Source organism: Canis lupus, chromosome X (assembly GCF_048164855.1).
Source record: "Canis lupus baileyi chromosome X, mCanLup2.hap1, whole genome shotgun sequence".
Taxonomy (NCBI): Eukaryota; Metazoa; Chordata; class Mammalia; order Carnivora; family Canidae; genus Canis; species Canis lupus.
The window spans coordinates 22971327-22995117 of NC_132876.1; the positions used below are offsets into that span (position 1 = coordinate 22971327).

A 23791-nucleotide genomic window follows, 5' to 3' on the forward strand; every position below is an offset into this window, starting at 1 on the left:
GACGGACATAGTTACCCCCCCCCACTCTCAGACCCCAGCAAGGCCTATGGCCCAGGAGCCTGTACTCTGAGGAGAGCTGGTTAGTGGGAAGAGCAGAGATAGCGCTTCTTACTGGAGCTTTCAGTCCGCAGGATCAAGGGCAGTGAGCATCTTCAGGGAAGGGACAGATTGTCCTGAAAGGACAATGGAGGTCATTTTGCCAAGTCCAGCTTCGAAGGATACTGGTCTGAACCTTCTCCAACCCTCCCCCCATAGGAAAGACAACTGGAGACTAATTAGTTCCACCTATGTTTATTGCTGCCAACGTAGCCCCCTCCAACCCGTCATATTTACACCAAGCCCTTCCCCTAAGCTAGTTTTTACCAAATTTCCTCAGAGTAGGTCCAAGGCTGTGTTCACTAAGCAGGCAGTCCTAGATGTAGTGGGCACTGTTCCTGGGTTACTCTGTGAATTCAGGGCACAGTCTGGGTACTGAGGTCACCAGAGGCCCCCACTGACAGGTATACTTCCCCCTCCTTCTGGAGTTCAGGGTACATCAAAACCTTTTGCAAAGCAAAGTTGGGGTAGTGGACTCCCCAGTGTCAAGCTTTGTGCTTTCTTTGCTTGTAAGAAGCCGTATAGGTGGCCAAGTCTGAGTTCAGACTTGCGTGTGACTTCCGGGGTGCAGTTCTGTCCTTGGAAGTCAGGTCTGGCGATCTGCCATCAGCCTTCAGAGGAAGTGTCATTGGCCAGGGCTGGGAGTGGAAGGAGAGGGTGCATGTTGTATGAGGTCTGGGCATTGTTTTCAGCCAGGGGAAGTTGCAGCTTGGCTTGAGTTATGTGGGGAGGTACAGAATGAATAAGCGGGAGTAGCCATTTCATTTGGGAGCCCCAAGCCCCTTCAGCTCCCCCAGTAAACCCCACTGGCGTCCTGGGCTACAGGTAACAGAAGAGCAGACACTTAATGTCACAGAATGTCTGAGCTGGCCACACCATCAGCAATATCCATTCTAATTCTCACCAGTTAGTGGCCAAGCCTTTCAGAAAGTTAAGGAGAAGGAATGAGGGAAAGGTACATGCATGTGGCTTTTTCCAAGCCTTGGTTGGGGAAGTCGGTATCTACCCGTGATCAGTTTGGGGCCTCTAAAAGGGCCAGCTTCCCCAGGGTTCTGAAATCGACCTGAAACACTGCGCCCCTGTTTCAGGAGCGGTGTGACAAGGGAAAGTGGTGTGGGGGTGAGGGGGGCTTGGGGGCCTGGGTGGTGAGGGACATGGGTAGGGTGGCCCCTCAGTGTCCCACTCGCTGTGGCTGGGAGCAGGTGGTGCTTGGACGTTCTGTGCTATCCGTAACTGGTGGAGGGAGGGCGCTGGGCAGGTGGGATGTGCCCTTGGGTGACTCCTCATCCACTGCGGCTGAGCCTACAGGGCCCTGGCCGGCCCCTGCAGCCCTGGGCACTCCCAGAGGAGCAGGGCTGGGCTCGGCACCAGTCCACCAGGGTCTGGGCCACCGTGGGAGGCCGGGCCCGTCCCTGCAGTCTCTGCTTCTGGGGCCCAGCCTCGGCCATGCCACCACCTCCGCCTCAAGGCGCCCCGGCCAGGGAGAGGCCGTGCAGCTGCTCCTCAGCGCCCGCCAGCTCCGCCTCATCACGTCCGCTCTCTGAGCCCTCGAAGCAGCCAGAGTCTCGAGGAATGTCCACCTTGGGTTCAGACACGGTGTTTGCCAGCGGCTCCTGGCTGCTTTCGGTGCCCTCTTCCGCTTCCTCGCTGCCGGCTGCTGGGGGAAAGGAAGGAGATGGAATATTGGGGTGGGGAGGCTTGGGCCTTAGCTAAGAGGGGGTTCAGAAGCCCAGGGAGCCCCTGTGGGGGGATGGGGGGGACCCTGGGAAGTCCCCTGTGGGCAGTCTCTCCCTCTGGGCTCCCTCCTTCCCTGCCCTTCTCACTCTTTCTGGCTTAGAACAGAGTGGGAGTGGTTTCCAAGCGGCAACCCAGGCAGGAGCTCAGCCTTTTTCAGCCCCTAGCTGGGAGCCCAGAAACCTGCGCTTGATTCCTGGCCATGCTATAGCTCCAACTTTGAGGCCTTGAGGACATGCCTTACCTTTTCTGGCCTTAAGTCTCCCCCTTTGATCCCAAAGGGAGTTGGACCTGATCATCCCTTAAGGCCCCTCTGTGGGTAAACTGCCTGAGACTGGAGTTCAAGCGCGGAAGTGCCTTCCTGCTGCAGAGGGGTGCTGGGGCTGAGAGTGGTCGGGGCAGGCCTCCCCCCCAGTACCTGCAGGCACCCCCACATCCTCCTCCTGAGCCCACTCACTGTCGTAGTCCAACAGCAGCTCGGCGGCCGTGAGCAGCTTGGCTCGATGCTGTGGGTCTGTGATGTTCAGCTCATTGAGGTGCGTTTCTCGAAGCTCTTTGAAGTCCTCTAGAGTCTGGTAGCCATTGAGCAGCAGGGTGGACGTGTGCTCCTGCGGGCAGAGGTGGACCACCAGGGTGTGGCCACTTGCCAGCCACCCCTGCATTGGGATCCCTCCCTTCCCACACAGCTGACCATGCCCCGGCCTCTAGCCCCAGGCCAAATGCGCCTCCCTTGCTGAGACGGGCCCAGGTCCCAGCTCAAACCTCCAGGCCTATGCGCTCCAGCAGCTCGTGCAGAGTCTTTGGCTTGGGCCTCTTGCCCTTGCTTTGTCGGCGGCTGGGGCGGGCGGGCCCCGCGGCCTCCTCTGGCAGCACATCCACATAGATGAACTTGAAAGATCCCAGCCTGCCATTGAGCAGGCCCAGCCACGTGCCCACGGGTGGCTTTTCAATGATCTGGATCACATCTCCTTTCTGTGGGAGGACAGGAACACAGAGTGGAGGAGGGTAGAGGAGAAGTGTATTTCCTTGGCTTCTGCCGACATCGTCCTACTCTGGTGCAATACAGCCTCCTCTGTGGGCACAGCCTGCCATGCTCGGGAGAGGCCTAGATGCCAACCTTACCTGCAGTTTCAGCGAGTCATGGTCATAGGGGCTGGGAGTGAAGTCGGTGTGGACTCGTGCCCTGCCACAGAAGGGTCCTGTGTACTGGGGGGCAGGTGGTTCCTCTCCGAAGCTGCCAGAGCCTGGGCTGGGGCTGCAAAGCTCACTGCCTGCAGGAGATGGGGCAGAGAGGAGGGTCACCTTTGTCCCAAGACAGCTGGGGCAGTACCCAGGAGGTACCTTCCAAGGGCTGTGGCTAGAAATCCCAAGGCCACCCTGCAGGAGCACAGCTTCATCTGTGGAGCCTCAGACATGAAAATTGTTGACCACAGCAGGAGGAATGGGACTAAAGAATGAGCACATTGGGAAAACCTCTAGAGACTGGTTCAACATCCCAATGAACAGATAAGGAAAACAGAAGCCAGCCAGGCCAACTGAGAGCCCAAGACCTCTCACCTTATAATTGGTCTCAACTCCAGGTCTTCTGACTCCCACTCCAGTGCTCCTAGAAGCCACCTTCCACCCGGGAAAATACACCCTAAACTAATATTTTACTTTCTGTACTTACTAAGACTCAGTGTCTAGTTACAACATCATATGGAAACTCAGATGGTCTCTTTCTCTCTGGGAAGGGCGGGATGAAGGGTCATGTAAGTGGCTTTCAGGAGGGAGGGGCTGGGAGGTGTATGTGGAGCCAGTGAAAGAGCACAGAAGTTATAACTAGCCTGAAGAGTGAGAAGGGCAGTTCCTCCGTGGGTCTGTAGCTCGGAGCCTGCAGCCCCTCCTGCCCAACGCCACAGACACCTAGAAGATGCCAAATCATGCCCCAAGACCAGTGAACCAAAGGGTGCAGTCTAAGAGACTGTCTTCCCAGCTGGAGACCCTCTATCCCCATCCCCAGCCTGGGATGTCAGAGGCCTAGGTGGCTGTAGCCTCTAGCTCCCCTTGGAAGGGTGGGGATGGGCTAGTCCAAGAAGGCAATGGGGCTCTTCCTCTCCCTTGGGCCCCTCCAGGGCCTGGGGACAGCAAGTGGCAGCTCCTGTAGGGTAGACCTATGTTCAAGACTGAGTCATCTTGGGCAAGTGAAAACCTCCCTGAGCCTCAGTTTTCACCTCAATAAAGTGGGGATAGTAGCGTTGGTACCATGCAGTTGTAAAAATGTAACATGACAAGGGCTGGGCAAGTTCCCAGAAGGCAAACTGTAAAGGTTCATTTCTCTTACCTCCCTCCCAGACCGCCACATGCATGGCCTTAACCCAGTCCTCTTCTCCCGACTTAGCAGATGTCCCCTTCTGTCTCCTACTCACCTGTGGATGCCTGACGGCTAAGTGCTGGGAGCTCATGCTCCTCCTGCTCAGAAAAGGCCAGTGCCATCTTCTCAGGGCTGGGGCTGTCCAGGCTGCAGTCTGGAGATGTCGGGGAGGCGGAGCCCTCCTCCAGAGTGTCTCCCTGCAGGGGAGGGGAGGCAAGGAGCCCTGAGCAGCCCTGGCTGGGATGCCCATGGGGCAGCGCCGGGCACAGAAGAAATGGACCTGAGCTCTCCAGAGGACTGGGGTCTGGCTTGAGCACTCCCCCATCCCGCTCTGCCACTTAGAGGCTGCACCACACTCTCTGAGCCCATGTTCCTGCTTCTGTGAAGTGGGAATGACCGTCCTCACCCCACTGACCTCATGCAATGGGGATGCTGGTGAATGTGCTCTGTCAGCATAAGGTGGTGATGTCCACACATTGGACTTAGGCTGGACTGGGGCAGAGTCCCACACACAGGGGGCACTGGCCAGGAACTACTTTCTGCCCTGCTTCTCTGGGCCAGCCAGGCATGCTTGCCCACTCATTTCATCCTCACGGCCATACTTGAAAGTAAGTGCTGCGATAATTCCAAGTTTAAAGAGGAGAAGTCATGGAGAAACGTTCCCAAGGCTGCACAGGAACCCACTACTGAGCTGGCCTGACTCCAGAGCTCCTCCGCCTCACCAGCCCTCAGGGCGGTGGCAACCCTTTCACAAGTGGCTCTCTAGGAATCAAAGCCCGGATGCCAATTCCTGTGTTGTAAATACTCCCCACCGCTGCTGACATCCAGCTACCGCGGTGAGGTCACTGACCCACCAGCACCCCTCTGTGGGCTGATTCTACCACACAGAGGCCGTAGATGCTAATAACCACAAGAGCACAGAGATCAGTGAACCATAGTCTAAGAATTGGGAAATCATGAGTTTGGAAGATGGACCGTAGTCTCTTTATTTTTAACATAATTTCTTTCATTCTAAGTTTATAGAATTTAATTTTCAGTAATGGTGGTTTCATTTAATGAAACCCTGTAATGGCAGGGTTTCACACCTGCCTCACAAAATTCCTGAAAATTTGACCAATTGCTGTCCTGAGCTGGTATGGCACACCACCACCTGGGAACCTTCTGGAAGAGCCCCGAGCACAGGCCACTCACTGTGTGTTCCACCCTTTCTCCTTGGGCCCCAGCCAGCCTTCTCTATTTTTTCTCACAGGGGCCACTCTTCCAATCCAGTCTTCCCAATCCCAGAGGCTAGTTCCAAGCAAAACTTTGAGGTGAATGAATTCGCATCAGGCAATCCCATATCCTTTTCAGTGACTCCCCTTTCAGGCCTGTCTTCTTAGGAAGCTTCTGCTATGTAGACTTTCATCCCCCTTCAGACCCCCTCGTGCTCCCTTGGGAAGTGCCTCACTGCCAGTCCGTGGCTGAGTGAGCTCTCTTCCCATAGGACCTTCCTTCTCTCTCTTTTTAAAAAGATTTTATTTATTTATTCATGAGAGACACAGAGAGAGGAGAGAAGCAGAGAGATAGGCCGAGGGATAAGCAGGCTCTCCATGGGGAGCCTGATGTGGGACTCCATCCCAGGACCCTGGGATCATTCCCTGAGCCAAAGGCAGATGTTCAACCACTGAGCCACCCAGTTGTCCTGGGATCTTCCTTCTCATATGGAATCAGGCCCTCAAGCACAGTACCTGAGGTATGGCCGGCAAGGTGGCTGTGCTCACACCCTGCCAGAGCACTGTCTGTCCCCTCCCATTCCCTCCCCTCCCCTGCACTGCAAGCCTCACCATCTCTTCTGACAGGGCCTTCACCATCATCTTGCCCATCTTCCTGTTCATGGTTCGGGAGATCACGGCCCTCCACTTTTTCCCCAGCTTTTTGCCACTCTTCCCAGCATCTTCTGTGGTAGGGACACTTGAGTCGTCTTCTGGAATCTGTGACAACAAAGGAGGAGGTCCAGGATTTAGGGGCAGAAGGAGGCCTTCAGGTCCTGGTAGAGAATGTAGGGTGGGAATGAGAGGCCCTCCCATCCCTTCCCTCCTAGCCCCCACCCTGTCCCATACTCAGCCCTATTAATTTATAATTATTTTGACAATTACAGTTGACCCTCAAACGACTTGGGGTTGAAGGTGCCAACTCTCCCCGCTGCTGTGCACAGATGAAAATCCATGTATAACATTTGACTCCCCGAAAACTTAACTATTAATAGCCTACTGTTGACCAGAAGGCTTACCAATGACATAAACAGTGGATTAACACGTATTTTGTATGTATGTGTACTATATACTGTATTCTTATAATAAAGTAAGCAAGAGAAAAGGAAACATTATTAAGAAAATTGTAAAGAGAACAAAATACATCTATGGTCCTGCACTGTATTTATTGAAAAAAAATCCAACTGTAAGTGGACCCATGCTGTTCAAACCCAGATTGTTCAAGGGGTCAACTGTAACTTGTAATTGCAAAGAATGTGGAGGAGTTCTTGGGGCCCAAATTTGGGAGGGTTGGCCTTCTGTAAGCAGGCTTTCCTGAATCCACAAATCTCCTCTTCCCCCCACCCAGGGCCAGCAGCCAGATCCCCCTGGGAGGCTCTGCAACTCACATTATCATCCAGATTAAACTCCTTCTCGCTCACCACGGGGGAGCTGGGTTTGGATTTGGCAAAATCCTTGAAGCTGCTGGAGCGCTGAAGTGAGAGCTGGAAGAAGCAGATGTGCTGCCGTCAGTGATGCTCGGTGGAATAAAGAGCAGGGACAATGTCACTCAGCGCCACAGGTGCCCTGAGGACCCAGGGCTAATGAGGTGAAGCATCAAAGTTGTGCTTGGAGCCACCTGGCTTCCTGCTCTTCTTCAGCCAAGAGTAGACTCTGATGTGGGCCCCAGAGCAAGCCCTACTCAGGAGCCTCCAAGCCCAGCCAGGCCTCAGACAAAGCCCACATTTCCACCAGCACCTGCAATCTGCTCCCCAGAATTCTGGAGGCAGTGAGTCAGAGCAAAAGCATAGCTCCCACTAGACGTGTCCCCTCATCGCGACAATAGCATCACCTTTATTTACATAACAGAGCAAACCTTCCCCAACACCACAGCCTCCTCTTTGCCCAGGATCTGTGGCAAGCATGGTGTCCCTGTCACCGTAAGGGTGGTGAATGCATCGAGGTCTCCAGCTTGGTGAACCTGTGTCTCCAGAAGAACAAGGCAATCCCCCCCCACCAGGAGTCAGTAAGACCTGGCGTTATGCTTTCTGGAAACCTTCAGTCAAGGCTTATTAAGGGAAGATGCCAACAGATTTGGGACGTGACCGATTGGGGCTAATTTAGTAAAAGAAAGTTGCTGTTTTTTCTTCCTTCACTTCGGCTTTTAACCTTAGCCACTAACACGATGAGCTGACTTACTGTTGCTGTGCTGCGCCAGTGTTTGGACTTTTAAAGCCAGCTGATTGTTCGCACTGAAGAGACTATTTTCAAGAAATGAGCTTTCTTAACTGTATATGCGTGCAAATGGCAAGATAGCAGCCAGAAGCCAGGGCTGAGCAGGTAAGGAGTCAGGCTTTACATACAAGAAGTGAAGGCTGAGCCTGAATCAAGATCAACAGTCAAGACCAGAGATACATACAGGAACCAGGGTTCACAGATGGCCAGACAGATAGAGCGGGATAGACTGCAGACACCAGAGATAAGGGCTTGAGGAACCGAAGCCCCAAACCCACACAAAGCTGAAAGTTTCACATCCTCTTTCCTATGAAAGGGGGGGGTCCACTGACAACCCCCCAGGGCAGGGGCAATATCACCTGCCCCCCCCCACAACTGGCCCAAATTCCTGGGGCCTCCGGTGGTAGGGGGAGACTCTTGGGGACTTTTGTTCTCTTGGTGGGTCTTGACCAAAGCAAGCCAGCTCTCAGGGTCAGGGGCCACACCTCCCTAGAGGTGGCGGCAAGTTAGGGGACCAGAAACTGGGTCAGCGGTCAGGCCAAGCAGACACTACCACCAGGAGGGCCTCCTGGATGAGGCACCTACAGCCTCAGTCAGAAAGCCTCTTCTGGGCTACGCTGGGGAGTTGGGTAAGGGGGGCGTGAGTGGACATGGCGGGGGAGCATGACCGTGGGGCGACTGCTCTGGTTCCCATGCATCTCCTCCATCGTCTTTCCTTGGCTTTCCCCACCCACTATTCTTTCCTCTTTTTCTCCCTTTCTTTCCTCTTCTCTCCTCCACCTTTTGTTTATTTCCTCTTCTTGAATGGCTAGGATGCAGCTGCCTGGATAACTTCCTCCTCTTATTGCCTGGAAAAGAGGGAACAGAGAGAGGGTGGGCACCAGGCTGGCCAGAGCCCAGGGACGGCAGGCCGGGCTGCTATTTATAGACCGATGGGACCTATTATGGCCTTCTTTGCACCACCCCCTCCACTTGGTCTGCAGACGAGGAGGCTGAGAGTCGCCCCAGAAGCCCCAGGGACTGGCAAGCATGCAAGAGGGCAGGCCCAGGGCCAGAAGTGGACTTTGTTGGGGAGAGTAAACTCACCACCAGACTGCAGTTCTTTCCTCTTCCTGTCATTAATCTGCAGGCTGGGGGTCCAGAGGAGGACCTTTGGCCCCCCGGGGACCTGACGTCCGGGCCCTTGTGTCCCAGCTTCAGCTCAAAGCGGGAGGAGACAACCCCAAAGGGCCATAGGTGGTGCTGGGACTTGGACCCTGCTGGCCTCTCCTTAGCGGGATGTGGAAAGGACTAGATATGTGCTTCAGGTGGCCAAGGGAGGGGTTGGCCAGGGTGGCCTTTTGCCCCGCCTACCTCCAACCTCAGGGGCAATCACAAATATCCTAAACGCTTTTTGGTGGTCTTGAAATGATCCCCAACCCATCTTCGAGTTGAAATCCTTGAGACTCCTTGGATTTTCCACCTGGCTTCCCTTTGGGGTGAGGCCTTCTTGGGGGTCCAGGGCAGGAGGTAGTACCATACACTGTTGGCCCCTCTTCCATATCCAAGGGGAGTACGTGGGCCTCTCAGAAACAGCTACTTTCCTGGCATCAGACGTTGGTGAGTTCAACTCTGGGATGTGTGACAAATCATTTAACCTCCCTGACCCTCAGAGTCTGTCAGCTGGCAGTCACATCTTGATTCTGCCATTGACCAGCTGTTTAAAGTGGAGAGAGTTCCTCAACTTCTCTGGGCTTCCATTTCCTCATGGGTAAAATGAAGACAAGAACACCTACTTCACTGATTGCTGTGAGGATAGAAGGCTCTACTGCAACCCCTTAGCGAATGTCTGTGTGTGCTCAGCCTTTTTTCCGACCCCCTCCAGACTCTTGCCCAGGGTGTGCCCTACCTGGAACACTCCATCCTTCTCTGTAACCCCTAGTTTCTCCCTTCCTTCAAAATCCAATGGAACTGGAAGCAGCCCACATGCCCATCAATGGTAGAATGGATACAGGAGTTGTAGAGTCATCGAAGGGAGTAGTGGCTAGCAGTGAGCTTAGTACAGCTCTCACTAATGATATGGATGAATCTCAAAGATACACTGTTGAGCAGAAGGAGCCAGCCACCAGAGTACATTATATAGTTACTCATATAAAAAGTTCAAAACCTGGCAAAACTAAGCTATGCCTTTGGAAGTTAGGATAGTGGTTACTCTTAGGGAAAGGGAGTATGTAGTGACCGATAGGAGCATGAGAGAAGCTTCTGGAGTGTCAGAAGTGCTTTTTTTTTTAAAGTAAGCTCTATGCCCAACATGGGGCTTGAACTCACAACCTGAGATCAAGAGCTGCATCCTCTACTGACTGAGCCAGCCAGGCAGCCCGAAAGTGCTTCGTTGCTTGATTTGGGTGCTGCCTATGAAGGAATGTTCACCTTACAGGAATTCATTGAGTGGAACACTTATAATTTATGCACTTCTTTGGATGGATATTATACATCAATAGAAAGGCTTTTCAAATCCAGTTTCGAGGGTGCTGCCCTCTGTAGGAAGCCTCCCCTGATCACCCTCTCAGAGCCTCACACTGCCCCCATTAGCATCTTCGTCCCCTGCTTCCTAAGCAAACTTGGCTCTCACCAGGTGTCTCTGCAACTAGCCTCTCTGTTCCTTCAGCATACCACTCACCCAGCACCCTCTAGGCTCCAGGCACTGGCCTGTGCATGTGTGGGTGGGAATCCAGTAAGAAAGGAGTGAAGCACCTCCCATGTGCCCTGCACCCTGCCAACCACTTTGCGTGTGCTGGCTTACCTCAGCTTCACCACAGCCCCAACTTATATCCTTGCTGCCCAGCTGAGGAGACCAAGACTCAGAAATGAAGTGTCCTAGGCAGAGTTACACAGCGGGCAGGAGCAAGAGCAGGGCTTTGAACCCAGATCTGGGACTCTGAAACCCTGTGTGTGTGTTGCTGTGCTCAGCGCTCATCAAAGTGCCTCCTGGTAAAGAAATGGATTGAGCATAATGGAAACTGTGGGTGGTGTTTGAAGAGAGGCTCCAGGGGAGCAAGTGAGAGCGTGGAGGAGGAAGGGCTCCAGAAGGCTTCATGGAGGAGGCATGTTTAAGCTGGGCCATGCAGGGGAGCCAGGATTTCTCCAGGAGAAGCTAGGAATGTTTAAACAAGAATGAGTTAGAAACACTCTGAGCATAGTCGGCATGGTGGGAGGTGGAGCAGAAAAAGCCATGGAAGATTCCTTGCCAGCCATGCCAAGAAACTTGGGCACTAGCCTGCGGGCAACGAGAAGCCACTGGAAATACAATGCATTTGCGGGTGGGGGTGTCATGTAGAGGTGTGCTTTCCTACTGATGCTCATCAGATTCTCCTAGTACTTCTGGGATCAGTGGGGTGACAGGAGGGTAGAGGGAGAAGGGGTCAAGCCTCTGGAGACTGACAAAGCTTGGCTTGGATTCCTGCTCTGCCACCTACTAGCTGTGTGAACTTGGGTAAGTCACTTCACCTCTCTGGGACTTGGGCATAAACCAGACATAACGACAATACCTGCCCCCGCTTTACAAGGTCCTCCTGAGGAGTCAACGAGCTAAGATATGCGTAGAGTGCATGGCACCTGGCGCCCGATGAGTCCTCCCTTAGTGCAGGCTCTCGGTGCTTTTAAGTCTGGTTTCCTCCACTTTAGGGCCAGGACTGAGACTTGGCCTTTGCAGTGTGCTCCCCGCGCCCGCCCTTGCCTACAGCACCCTCTCATATGCAGATGCCCACACGTGACAGCGCGCTCTCACATTGATTGTTCCAGGCCATCTACACAACCTCCTGAGCCCAGCCAGTCAAGAGCTATCCTCCTTTTCCAAGATGAAGGAGGAACCAAGGCCCAAAGGAGGTCAATGAACTGTCCAAGGTCCTACAGCTAGAACCTGTGGGATTTGAACACCCCCCTACACACACCCGCTTCATGCCCCCTGCCCAGCACATTGTCTTCTGGCGGGCTTGGGAGGAGGAGGAGGGGCAGGAGACAGAAAGAGGCCTCACTTGCCTTTGTGCTTTCCCCTCCACCACATCCCCTCAGCCACTGAGAAGAAGGGACGTGCCTGAGGTCACAGTGCTGGAGCTGGGCTGCTGTCCTTGGGCCTGGGGAAGATGCTCTCTCTACTTCTGGAAGCTTGGCTTTTCTTAGCACCTTTCCACAGTATTGGGGCTCAGAGAGTGGCTCTTAAGGCTGGTCAGGCTGATAGGGGTGGGGCAGGGCTTGCCTGGATGATTTTCCCTAGAGGGACATGGACCTCTGAGTGCCACACTGGCCTTGCTTCTCCTGGGGGGAACCTGAGGGGAGAATTCCAGAAGCCTCACCACCAAATACAGAATCTGGATAATGAGAGTCAGGGAAGGAAATGGGGACCTCCAGCTTCTGGGTGCCCTTGGGCATCTCCGTCCTAGGTGGCACAGGGTCCCCTTGTCAAAGTGTCAGCTCTTTCTCAAGCTCTTTCCTCCAGCTCAGCTCCCCTGTGGTTTGGGGCTCAGCACTGTCTATAGCAGCCTCTGTTTCCCACCCCCATCATGCCAGAGAGCAAGGGGAAGTGGGGCCTGCTCACCGAGGAGTGGCAGCCAGTGGCAAGTCTGTTGGGACTAGCGCCAAGTGGCGCTTGGATGCGGATGACGGAGCCTGTGTGAAGATTCATGAATGTTTACCCTCCTCTGCCCACCTCCACTGCAACTTTAGAGAAGCATCTGGGGTGGGGAGAGTACAGCCGGAAGTGACAGCCACCCCAGGACCTGAGAGGGCGCAGGATGCACACACCAGTGCCCTGCGGCTCAGCCTTTGAGCTGGCTCGATCTCCACTTGGGAGCTGCTCCCCTGACAAGGGGGCTCCCCCATAGGGCACCTGGGCTGAGCTCCAGGGAAAACAGCAGGACATAGTGAGGGACTGGAAAGACCCCGAGTGTGGGCCTGGGGCTAGGCCTGGGTTTCCTGGACTTGGTTCAAGCCTGCCTGGGGATGGTCCTAGGATCCTGTTGGATGTGTGGAATGTATTTTTTGATTGCCTGGGAGAGACCCATAATCAAATAAAAGAATAAGTCTAGAAATCCTCAAATCCAACTAGAGAAACCTAGATCTGGCAGTCTTCAATAAATCTTCTGGTTTGGCCTCTGCCCTCTGCTCCAGGACAGCTGCTTTTCCTCTTGGCCTTTAGAATCCCTCCACTGAATCTGTCCTCCTCAGCCCTCACTCTTCCTTCCCATCTCACCAGCTTTATTTCTCATTTTTCACAAGTAACTTCTCCTTGCCTGGACAGAACCTGCATGCCCCCTGCATCCCACTGTTTTTTCGGAGACCCGTTTCTTGAGTCTAGAAATCACAAGGGGCCCCCTCTCCAGGTTGTCCACCTCTCCCATGGGCCTGGGGTGCTGCAACAGAGCGGAAGCAAGTGGGCAGAGTCTGGCCGTGGCCAGAGGGCTGGGGCCCCAGGAGCATCATGGCGCCTATCTGGGTGGCCTAGCAGGGCCCCTTGAGCGAGATGGCTCCTGAGAGGCGGTGCTTGAGCAGAAGCAGTGGCAGGACCAGCGCAAGGGAGACAGAATGAAATAGTCCTATGATGCAACTTGAGAAGTGTATTTTGTGATTCTTGAATTCTAGTCTAGGATTCTAGCTCCTGATTTTAGGTCTCTGTACCATCATTGTAGGGTTGAATTCTGTAACTCTAGACTTCTAAGTGTCTATAACCCTGATTCTCTAGATTTTGAAAGTCTCTTCTATACTTTTGTTACTATGGTAACCTTGGGGACCCTAACCCATTGCCCTTGGGAGAATGCCCTTGCCTACAGACTCAACACTCCCCCTTTGGCTCTTCCCACTTCTGAGAGTCCTGGAGGGAATGGGTTGAGAGAGCAGAGGGAAGGGGAAAGTGAGTTTCCAGAGATGCTCCTCACCTTTCTCTTCTGAGTGGGCTCCTTCTCACTGGCGTTGGAGGGTTTGCGGCGCAACATGGTCCTTTACTCTGGTGACACTCCGTCCTTGCAATCCTAAATGTTGAGATGCCAAGTCCTCTTGCTCAGCCTCGCAAGCACCGTCCAGGGGGCACGGCATGGACCGAGCCTCTGGCTGCCACTCTGAGTGCTGCAGAGGCAGCCTCAGGGGTACAGGCCATGGACACCCAGCGGCAGCAAGCATACAGGAAGCCCTGCCACGTGACGTGCTCTTACGGCAATCGCAGCCCCTGCCGGCCCCTAGGGAGGAAGGAAGTCCTAGCTTCAGTCTCCAGAGATTCTGATACAGATGGCTCTTAGGTTGAACAAGCAGAGAAAAGTCCCTACCCTGATGTCTCATGTCAATCAGCACCAGTCCTTCTCATCTCCCTGGAGGTGACCAATCCACTTGACATAATATGGCCTATTCAAGCCTCTTATCTTGCTGACCAGAATCCAGAAGCCAGAAGTTGGGCTATCTCTCTCTGCCTGTTGGACCAATGCTCCTGGTCACCTGACATTGCTAAGTTGTCACTACCACCACTACCACCCCTATAGCCATGACCCTACAGTCATCCCCATTGTCACCAGCATACCTACAGTGAACACACTTGGCCGTCACCCCCACAGTCATCTCCATTGCAACTAGCACCCTCACCATCGTCAGCCTCATGGCTGTCACCCTCATGGGCATTCCAGCCAGTCACAATGATCTGACCCCCACAATGATCTGACCCCTCCAACCATCATCCTTACAATCATTACTCTTGTAGCCACCACGATACGTCCGTAGGGGTCACTGTGGCAGTCATCCCCACTTCTATCACCACCACTTGCTAGAGCAGCCACTCCTGCAGCCAACACCCCTCAGCCATCCGCCTCTATATACCCCCTCTGCTGTCACTGTCATGGCCATCTCCCTACAGGTACCATCCCCACTTACACCACCTATAGCCATCCTGGCCAGACAGTCAAGCCTGGGGTCAAAACCCCTTGGCTCTCCCCTCCCCGTATATTTATCATCACAACAGCCATCGCCATGAAAAAGACATTCTTTCACAAGCAGTTTCATACCATCAGCAATGTCCCAGGCAAGAGGCATTTCTTCAATGTGTGTGTGGTTTAGAATGTTCACTCCATGGGTTACCTGTGGCAGATATTTTAATAACTTCAATGATTTTCTTCTTATTACAGAAGCTATTCATGTTCTTCACATGTAATTGAGTGAATACAAATACACAAAAAGAAGAAAACTTTAAAATTCTCCATAATGATCTTCCATACTATTTGGATAAATATCTTTTTCTGTTTTTGAGCATTTAACTACCTCTCTGTCTCTGTCTCTATTTTACAAATATCATACTGCACAGAAAGCAGATCTGTTGTTTGAAGGGATGGGAAGCAGAGGGAGAGTTCAGAAAGGGCACAAGGATCCTTTTGGGGGTGATAAGTTCACTATCTTGGTTGTGGTGATGGTTTCATGCGTGTATACATATGCCAAAACAAATCACACATTTAAAAAATGTGCAGTTTATTGCAGGTTGATTATACCCAAACAGAGCCATTTGTAAAGTTTTAAAAATGAAAAAATTAAACACCCAAACTGTGTTGGTATCTGCTTGTCATCCTGAACACAGTATCACTGAGATTTTCTCAACCTATAAAATATTCAATTATGCCATTCATAATGGGTGCCCAGCAGCCCATGGTCTGAACCTACCATGATTATTTCAGTAGGCCCCCACCCATGAGCTCCGCTTGGCTTCATTTTTCTTTTTTAACTCTTCGTGGTATATGCTTAAGGTAAATATTCACAGCCACAATTTTTTCCTTTGGATAGACTTCTGCAGGGGGACACTGGGGTATAAGGTGTGCATCTTTTTAAGGCTTTCCATGGTGCGGGGCTTGTGAAATCCTGGGCTGGCCCTCCCCTGTTCCCAAGATGTTCTTGTGACTTCCTCCCCGCTGTGCCCCAGCCTGCCCCACGCCCTTTGACCATCCAGCCATCGAGGGTGAGCTCAGGGAAGCCACAGTCCTTCTCCCCCAAGCTGAAACCATACTTCCTTGGCTCCGTCCTCAGCCTGCCAGGCCGACTCTCAACTAGATCCTGCAGTCCAGCTCGCCCCCCGCCCCCCCCCACGGGCGGCCCAGGAAGGAGCCCCCCCTGCGGGGTAGAGGGAATAGGTGGGGGCAGGGGCGGTGATCCCGCGGGGCGCGGGGCGGGCTAGGGCCGCAGGGGCTCAGGGAGGGCACCCCGGGGCTTGGGCGGCGGGAGCGGTCAGAGCCGGAGGCCCCCCCCAGAACCTTCCGGGCCTGCACCACGACGGCGGCGGCTTGTCCCCCAACCGGCGTGCAGGATGTGCCCCGCTTCCTGTTTGCTCAGCACGGCCGCTAGCCGAGCTCACACACTAACCGCAGAGCCTTCAAAGGCAGCCAGCTAACAGGGTGCTGGGTGGCTGCCTCCCTGGGCCTGGGAAAAGGCGGCAGGGGTGGAGAGGAACCTCTAGCGAAGCAGAGAGGTGACGAACTCCCCAGGACAGAAGGGAGCAAGTGTGTTCAGCGCTGACCTTTTCAGATGTGCCTCCTCTGGCAGCAGCTACCCCCACCCACTCTAGGGGCCCAGAGCTCCTCCATCTGGACTCCCCTTCCCACAACTTATCCCCCAGTAGATTGCCCTGGCCCCAGTCCCCTGAGGTCAGTCTCCAGCTGGTTAATGGGCCCTAAACACCTTTTAAACAGGTTTCCCTTCTGGGCAATACATTAACATTTTATAGATTACTTTCCAGGTACACAGAGCCCTCAGCTAAAGAAGTGATCCAGATCAGTAGTGCAGTGAACAAGGCAGCCTCAAACTCGATAATGGGCTGGCAGAAAGGACAGGCACTTTGAAGACATGCAAAATAAATAGTTGTCAAAATCCCTTGCACCTGGGAGCTTAGGGCTAGGTGGGGGGGCAAGCTTACATTTGCTCAGCACTTGTTCTTTGCCAAGCACTACGTTAATCCCAATACAACCCTCTGAGGTTAGCAGTTTAAATTGGGATTATTGTTGCAAAGATGTGCTCAGTATAAGTATGGGGCAGGAAAGCCTTGATTTGGCAGCAATATTAAAGGATGTGTGTGTTTTGGGGTGGGAGGGTCCACAGAGAGTGCGATCCATCTGAACCCTCAGAGAGTAGGTAACAGGATTGCTAAAGACACAAAGGTTACTGTAGGCTGCATTCACATAGAGCAGCTCCCTACCTGCACCCCTGAACAGATTCTGATTTGGTAGAAGATCATGGGTGGCATGTTTGATGCATTTGGCACCCAGATATGTGTGTAAATGTCCCTTACTCTCTGAATGGGTACAATTCTAGTTTGACAGAATAAGAGTTTGGGTATTGAAGGATATCTATATTTGGATAAACCTCCCAAATGATTCTTATTCTCACCTCTCCCAACCACACACACACACACACACACACACAAACACACACACCTAGTGGAAAATAATACTCTGTGTCAGGCAGTAGGAGTGAAGAGAAAGTGGAAGGCATCGGGAAGTCTGATTCCATGCATAAAAGCTGAATAGCTAATGCCGTTTAAGTGTGTTTGTGAGATCTATAGGAAGCCCCGTCAACCTGGGGAGTACCCAACCCCTGTAATATTTGGCTTAGAGGGTTGGGGTGGGGAAGCAAGTTGATTTTTAACAGCTGTCATGTAGAGGAAGGGTTGTATTCTGGGTGGCCAGGAATGATGGGAAACAGAGAAATGGAAGGTTTGGGTTCCTTCTGAGGAAGACATTTTCTTTTTTTTTTTTTTTTTTTTTTTATTGGTGTTCAATTTACTAACATACAGAATAACACCCAGTGCCCGTCACCCATTCACTCTGAGGAAGACATTTTCAATACTTATTGATATGTTTTGAGAGAGAGCAGAGAGCAGAGAGCGAATGGGAGAGGAAGAGGGAGGGGGAAAGGCAGAGCGACAGAGAGAGAGAATGTTAGGCAGGCTCTACCCCCAGTGTGGAGCCACATACCGGCTCAACTTCACAACCCCCAGATCATGACCTGAGCCAATATCAAGAGTTGGAGGCTTAACAGACTGAGCCACCCAGGTGCCCAGACATTCTCAATATTTAGATGGTACTAGTTCAGCCCTGGGTAGGTAGTAGAGCTTCTTGTCTCTGGATATGTTCAAGCAGAGACCACACAGTCGCTTGGAAATACTCGGGCATTTCCAAGACCTTGGAAAGGCCAGCCCACGAGCAGAGTTCATGATAGTAATCTTAGGCGGGGAGGGTGAGAAGAGTAAAAGCACAGGTAGGGGAAGGGCAGAGGAGGGGATGAGCCTGGGCAGGAAGCATCCATTCCTCAGGCACACGGACATACATGCAGAGCTTGCAGCTCTAGGAGCATTGAGGAGTCCCTGGCAGCAGGGGCTGATGGGAGAGAAAGTCATCTCTGAATCTCTGAACTCCTGATAAGGTCTCGGTTTAAAAACAAAGAACACCTGCAGGCAGCTGTGGCAATGACCGCAAAGAAGAGGCTGGGCTTTGGTGCTCAGATAAAAACACAGGCACTACTCACTGCAGGGCCTTTCTATGGGATACTAGGAGGGACCAGACTGTTCTGCCTAGGACTGTGTCCAAAGTTTACAAGGACTAAGGTCGCTGAGCAGTCTAAGGGACAATTGTCTAGGGAAGAGGAAGGAGCAGAAGTCACCGCTCAGAAGTGGGGTCAGGTAGAACTGGATTCAAATCACAGTATATCACTTACAGGCTGCATGACCTTGGGCGAGTGACCTTGGGCAAGGCGCTCTTATGGAGACAGTGATAAGGTGGGCCTTGTTTGGGGAGTGTGTGTGTGTGTGTGTGTGTGTGTGTGTGTGCATGTGTGTATGTGTAACCAGAGTTACCCAGATGACGGGTATAGGGAGAATACTGTCAGTTCAGTGCACAGTTCATGCAAAATGCTTGGTACCTGGTGGGGGACTGTATCACTTCACTTCAGGCCCCACCCACAGTTTCTCCTCTTGCCATGGCACCTGCTTTGACACTTCATCTGGACCCCACCTGAATCTCTGCTAGGTGACTCTGGCCCCTATTCCATGTGCCTCTACCTTGTCAAGGGCAGGGTCCCTCAGGCCAAGCCACTGTAGAACACAGAAGGTATGACAAGCGAGGGAATCCAGAACTCCTTGGGACCCCTGGGAGGGAAATGAGCTTTCCAGCTTCATGGCCTTGCCAAGGACCACTGGGGTTTTCTCAACCAGCCATCCTTCCGACTCGAGCTGCTCACTCAGTTCCTGTTTCACAAAGAAACGAGGAAGTGAGGAGGTGGGCCGGCCAGGGGCAAGGGCTGGCAGGGCATGGTCTGGAGCGCCTCCCACTCCTAGCTCCCAGTGCCTAGGACTGACGGAGGGCCCAGAATGGACTCGGGGAAGGCAGTTGCTATTGATTCTTTCAAATTTCCATATGTTTTTGGGAACCAGAAGCACTCAACCACTGATTTGAGGAAGTGCACAGTGAGTTGGTAAAATTCACTGCTGACGTGGTTTAGCTGGGTGAAGGCGGCCAGCTCCACCCCTTCCGTGGTCCCAGCTCAGGAACTCGAGCCAGCTGGCTGGCAAATGAGGTGAACTGACTGGCTTAGTTATTATTTTAAAAGTGAACCACTGAGACTGTGTATATATATAAGTATGTATGTATGTATGACCTCACCGAGGCTCTTTCCTATTCCAAAAAGGATTTATAGCATCACAAAATGTAGCTCAAACCATCATCACCACTGTTATCACCGCTGTGTGACCTGAAACAGGTCTCTTTTGGCTTCAGTTTTCTCCTTAGAGGCAGTAGGGAGTGACAGAAGAACATACTGAAAGCAAGAGATGAGCCAGCAGAATTGAGTCAGGATGCTGGGAATTTCATCCCTGCTGTGGCCACAGTTGGCTGTGTGACCTTGGGCAAGTCCTTCTCTCTCTGGGCTGCTGTTGCATTTCCCTATCTGTACATCAAAGGGATGAAACCCGCTTTTTCTTTTCTTTTTTTTTCCCAAGACTTTATTTATTTATTTATGAGAGACACAGAGAGAGAGAGGCAGAGACACAGGCAGAGGGAGAAGCAGGCTTCCTGTGGGGAGCTCGATGAGGGACTGGATCCCAGAATCCTGGATCACGCCCTGAGCCAAAGACAAACACTCAACCACTGAACCACTCAGGCATCCCAAAACACGCTTTTTCTTAGTCTTTGTTTTCTTTCCCCCCCCCACAAGAAAATGTAAAGTTTATTTCAAGAGTACTTATTATATTTCACTTACTTAAAGGCTAGGGGGATAAGTACCCTTTTCTCATAAAATCACACATCATGGGATTTCTACTGTTAAAAGTTACAAAACTCACCGGCCACACACCATTTGAGGACATGGTGATCTCTTATTATTTATAAGGCATAACTATAACAATAACTATGGTTTTTTACACTAATATGCCAAATCCATCTTACTCTTCTGCCATTTTGCTTGAGATAAAGGAACCCAAATACTTCTTTTTTTATATATATTTTTATTGGAGTTCAATTTGCCAACATATAGCATAACACCCAGTGCTTATCCCATCAAGTGCCTCCTCAGTGCCTGTTACCTGGTCACCCCCATCCTGCCGCCTGCTCCCCCCTTCCACTACCCCTTGTTCGTTTCCCAGAGTTAGGAGTCTTTCATGTTTTGTCACCCTCTCTAACTTTTCCCACTCATTTTCCCTCCTTTTCCCCTATAATCCCTTTCACTATTTCTTATATTCTCCATATGAGTGAAACCATATAATGATTGTCCTCCGATTGACTGCTTCACTCAGCATAATACCCTCCAGTTCTATCCACATTAAGGCAAATGGTGGGTATTCGTCCTTTCTAATGGCTGAATAATATTCCATTGTGTATGTGTAAATGTATGTGTGTGTGTATATATATATAAAACATCTTCTTTATCCATTCATCTTTCGATGGACACCGAGGCTCCTTCCACAGTTGGGCTATTGTGGACATTGCTGCTAGAAACATCGGGGTGCAGGTGTCCTGGCATTTCACTGCATCTGTATCTTTGGGGCAAATCCCCAGCAGTGCAATTGCTGGGTCGTAGGGCAGGTCTATTTTTAACTCTTTGAGGAACCTCCACACAGTTTTCCAGAGTGGCTGCACCAGTTCACATTCCCACCAACGGTGCAAGAGGGTTCCCCTATCTCCACATCCTCTCCAACATTTGTTGTTTCTGGTCTTGTTAATTTTCCCCATTCTCACTGGTGTGAGGTGGCATCTCATTGTGGTTTTGATTTGTATTTCCCTGATGGCAGGTGATGCAGAGCATTTTCTCATGTGCGTGTTGGCCATGTCTATGTTTTCTTTGGTGAAATGTCTGTTCATGTCTTCTGCCCATTTCATGATTGGATTGTTTGCTTGTGCTGAGTTTAATATGTTCTTTATAGATCTTGGAAACTAGCCCTTTATCTGATACGTCATTTGCAAATATCTTCTCCCATTCTGTAGGTTGTTTCTTAGTTTTGTTGACTGTTGCTTTTGCTGTGTAGAAGCTTTTTATCTTGATTAAGTCCCAATAGTTCAGTTTTGCTTTTGTTTCCCTTGCCTTCACAGATGTATCTTGCAGGAAGTTGCTTTGGTCATGGAGCTCCTAGTCCAGACTGGCTATGGAATTTGTAGGACCTGGTACAAGGTGAAAACGCAGGACGTCTTGTTCAAAAATTCAAAAGAGGGATCCCTGGGTGGCGCAGCGGTTTGGCGCCTGCCTTTGGCCCGGGGCGTGATCCTGGAGACCCGGGATCGAGTCCCACGTCAGGCTCCCTGCATGGAGCCTGCTTCTCCCTCTACCTGTGTCTCTGCCTCTCTGTCTCTCTCTGTGTGACTATCATGAATAAATAAATAAATAAAATAAAAAAATAAAAAAAAAAAACAAAAATTCAAAAGAAATTTCAAGATGGTGATAGCGGAAAACAGGGCTCTTCCGTTTTCTTTTAAGATTTTATTTATTTATTTATTTATTTATTTATTTATTTATTTGAGACAGCAAGTGAGCACGAGTTGGGGGAGGAGCGGTGTTGGGGGCAGAGGGGGAGGGAGAAGCAGACTCCCTGATGAGCAGGGAGCCTGAGATTGTGGGACTCAATCCCTGGGCCCTGAGATCATGACCTGAGCCAAAGGCAGCCCCCCCAGGTGCCCCTGGACAGGGCTCTTCTAAGCACAAGGCCTTAAGTGACTACACAGGTCAATCCCCCAGAAGTTGGCTTTGCAACAATTTCCAACACAATTTTATAGGAAGCCCACGCAGGCTGCTTTTGGCTGGGGCTCTGTTTTCTGTGGCTGTCCTTGTAGCATGTCTAAGGCACTTTAGGCTCTCAGAAGCTGGAAAAACACAAATTAGATACTTGGTCAAAAGCCTGTCTGGTTTTGATGATTTATGTATAAAATTTGGATCCTGTTTTTTTTTCCTTACCTACCTCCAAAGGTGAGGCAAGAGTTGAACTCATGCTGAGCAAAGAATATCATTATCATCTCCTGTCTGCGTGGCTTCCTGTCTCAGAGTGCTGTCATATCCGGATCTTATAAGCCTCTCTCACCTCTACCATAACCTCATATGGAAGGTGGTATAGGTAGTTTACAGAAGAGATGACTGAAGACCAGAGAGGTGAAGGGGCTTTTCTGAGTGGGGCATTTATTTATCTTCAATTCCCAATGATGTCTCAAGTGCTCCTGTGGGCATTAGCCTTGCTGTATGCGTCCTGAATGTGTCCCTGCCTGGTGCCGAGGGAAGCCCTCCCAGCAGGCTGCTCAGTGTGCTGGCCATCTGGGGTCCAGGGAGGGAGGAGCTGGGGTGGCAGCAGCCCCCTCTGCCGTCGTGCTTCTGATGCCAGGGCTCCTAACCTCATGACGGTGAATTGGAAGGGGTGGTTAAGGGGAGAGATGTCACAGAATGCTGAGTTTTGCACTGAAGGGAGGAAAGGGGAGTACGTGAGCTACCCTGGGCTGAGAGCATGTGAGTGGGTCCCTGGGCCACCTGCTGTCTATGGCCCGCCTGAAGCCCAGGAGCGGGTATCAGGGATCAAAGGGAAAGATCTGGGTGGGCAGGCCCTGGGGAGGCAGGATGGTATGCAGAACAACAGTTGGGTCTGAATCCCAACTCACCGGCTGTGTGGTCCTGGCTGAGCCTCAGTTTTCTGAGGCATGTGAATGCCATATCACCTGGCCTTTTCTGAGAGAGTGGGTTCTGGAGTCATTTGACTGGTGTGAGTCCTGCTTTTATCATTTTCTTGCAGAGTGACCTGGAACGAGTTGGTTAATCTCTATGAGCCTTACTCATTTTCTTCACTTGTAAAATGGGAACAGTAAAAGTACCTTCTCAGAGGTTGTGGAGATTGAGTGGGAAAATACAATAATGTATTGGACACTTAACGATGTATTAAGAGGATAGATCTCATGTTTACTGTTCTTATCACAATAAAATTTAAAAAGAATTTAAAGTGCGTATACAGCACTGTGTCTCGTATAAACGAAACACTCAGTGAATGGTAGCATTGATGATGATCATGATCATGGTGGTGATAACTTTAATTTTTATTATTAGTAACTGTCTTTGTGTGGTGACCAGTGGGAGAGTAAATGAATCAGCAAGTTGAGGCCCACTGTTGGGTGCTGTAGGGTCTCAGTGAGGATGGCTCCCAGATGGGACCTTTGGATATAAGCATCCATGGTGATAACAGTCACAGGTCACCCTCACTCAGCAAACTAGGCCTAGTGGCCCCAGGTGGGGGCCTCCTCTGCCTGGCACCTTTACCCGGCACTCAGCCCTGGATACTTGATTCTCTCCTCCCCCTGATGGTGCCCAGTGGAGCATGGGTGCTGCATCCAACTTTCCTGGACTACATTTGACAAGACTCACAGCATGAGGCCCCCTTCCAGCCTCTCCAGAAGGCTGTGACTTTTAGCATGGGAGGTGGTTGGCTGGGCGTGGCATGCATGCTAATGAGTGTTCACACACGTATGTGCACGCATGCTCACACACACATTCTCAAGCACATGCTCTCCAGCTGAGCTTCTTGGAGCCTCACATCCCTCCCCCAACCTCATCCCCTCCCCTTCCTCCCCCACCACAAAAGCCACAGGTAACAGCAGTCCCCAGCAATACAGAAGACGCAATGCAAAACCCAGAGGCAGGC

At 51.7% G+C, this 23791-nt stretch overlaps 1 protein-coding gene across 2 annotated transcripts; it reads right to left on the reverse strand.

The window, feature by feature from the left end:
• Window positions 1-275: 275 nt before the first annotated feature.
• On the reverse strand, window positions 276-13824 carry SASH3 (SAM and SH3 domain containing 3). 2 transcript variants are annotated; one of them, XM_072815199.1, is made up of 8 exons: window positions 13557-13824; window positions 6822-6917; window positions 6007-6153; window positions 4239-4380; window positions 2953-3101; window positions 2593-2802; window positions 2288-2438; window positions 276-1750 (listed from the first exon to the last, which is right to left on the reverse strand). In XM_072815199.1, exons 1-8 carry the CDS (start codon window positions 13611-13613, stop codon window positions 1560-1562), a joined length of 1143 nt encoding a protein of 380 aa, XP_072671300.1. In that variant the 5' UTR covers window positions 13614-13824; the 3' UTR covers window positions 276-1559. The 2 variants fall into 2 exon arrangements, with proteins under 2 accessions (XP_072671300.1, XP_072671299.1); XM_072815198.1 differs by having other exon boundaries at window positions 276-1753.
• Window positions 13825-23791: the final 9967 nt, after the last annotated feature.

Excerpts from the sequence above, each read along its gene's own strand:
- SASH3 (XM_072815198.1), bottom strand. The coding sequence starts at position 13,613 with ATGTTGCGCCGCAAACCCTCCAACGCCAGTGAGAAGGAGCCCACTCAG. Across the intron at positions 6,154-6,821 it reads AGTTTAATCTGGATGATAAT|ATTCCAGAAGACGACTCAAG; the intron begins GTGAGTTGCAGA and ends TTGTTGTCACAG. Across the intron at positions 1,754-2,287 it reads GCTGCTGTTGGACTACGACA|CAGCCGGCAGCGAGGAAGCG; the intron begins GTGAGTGGGCTC and ends CCTTTCCCCCAG.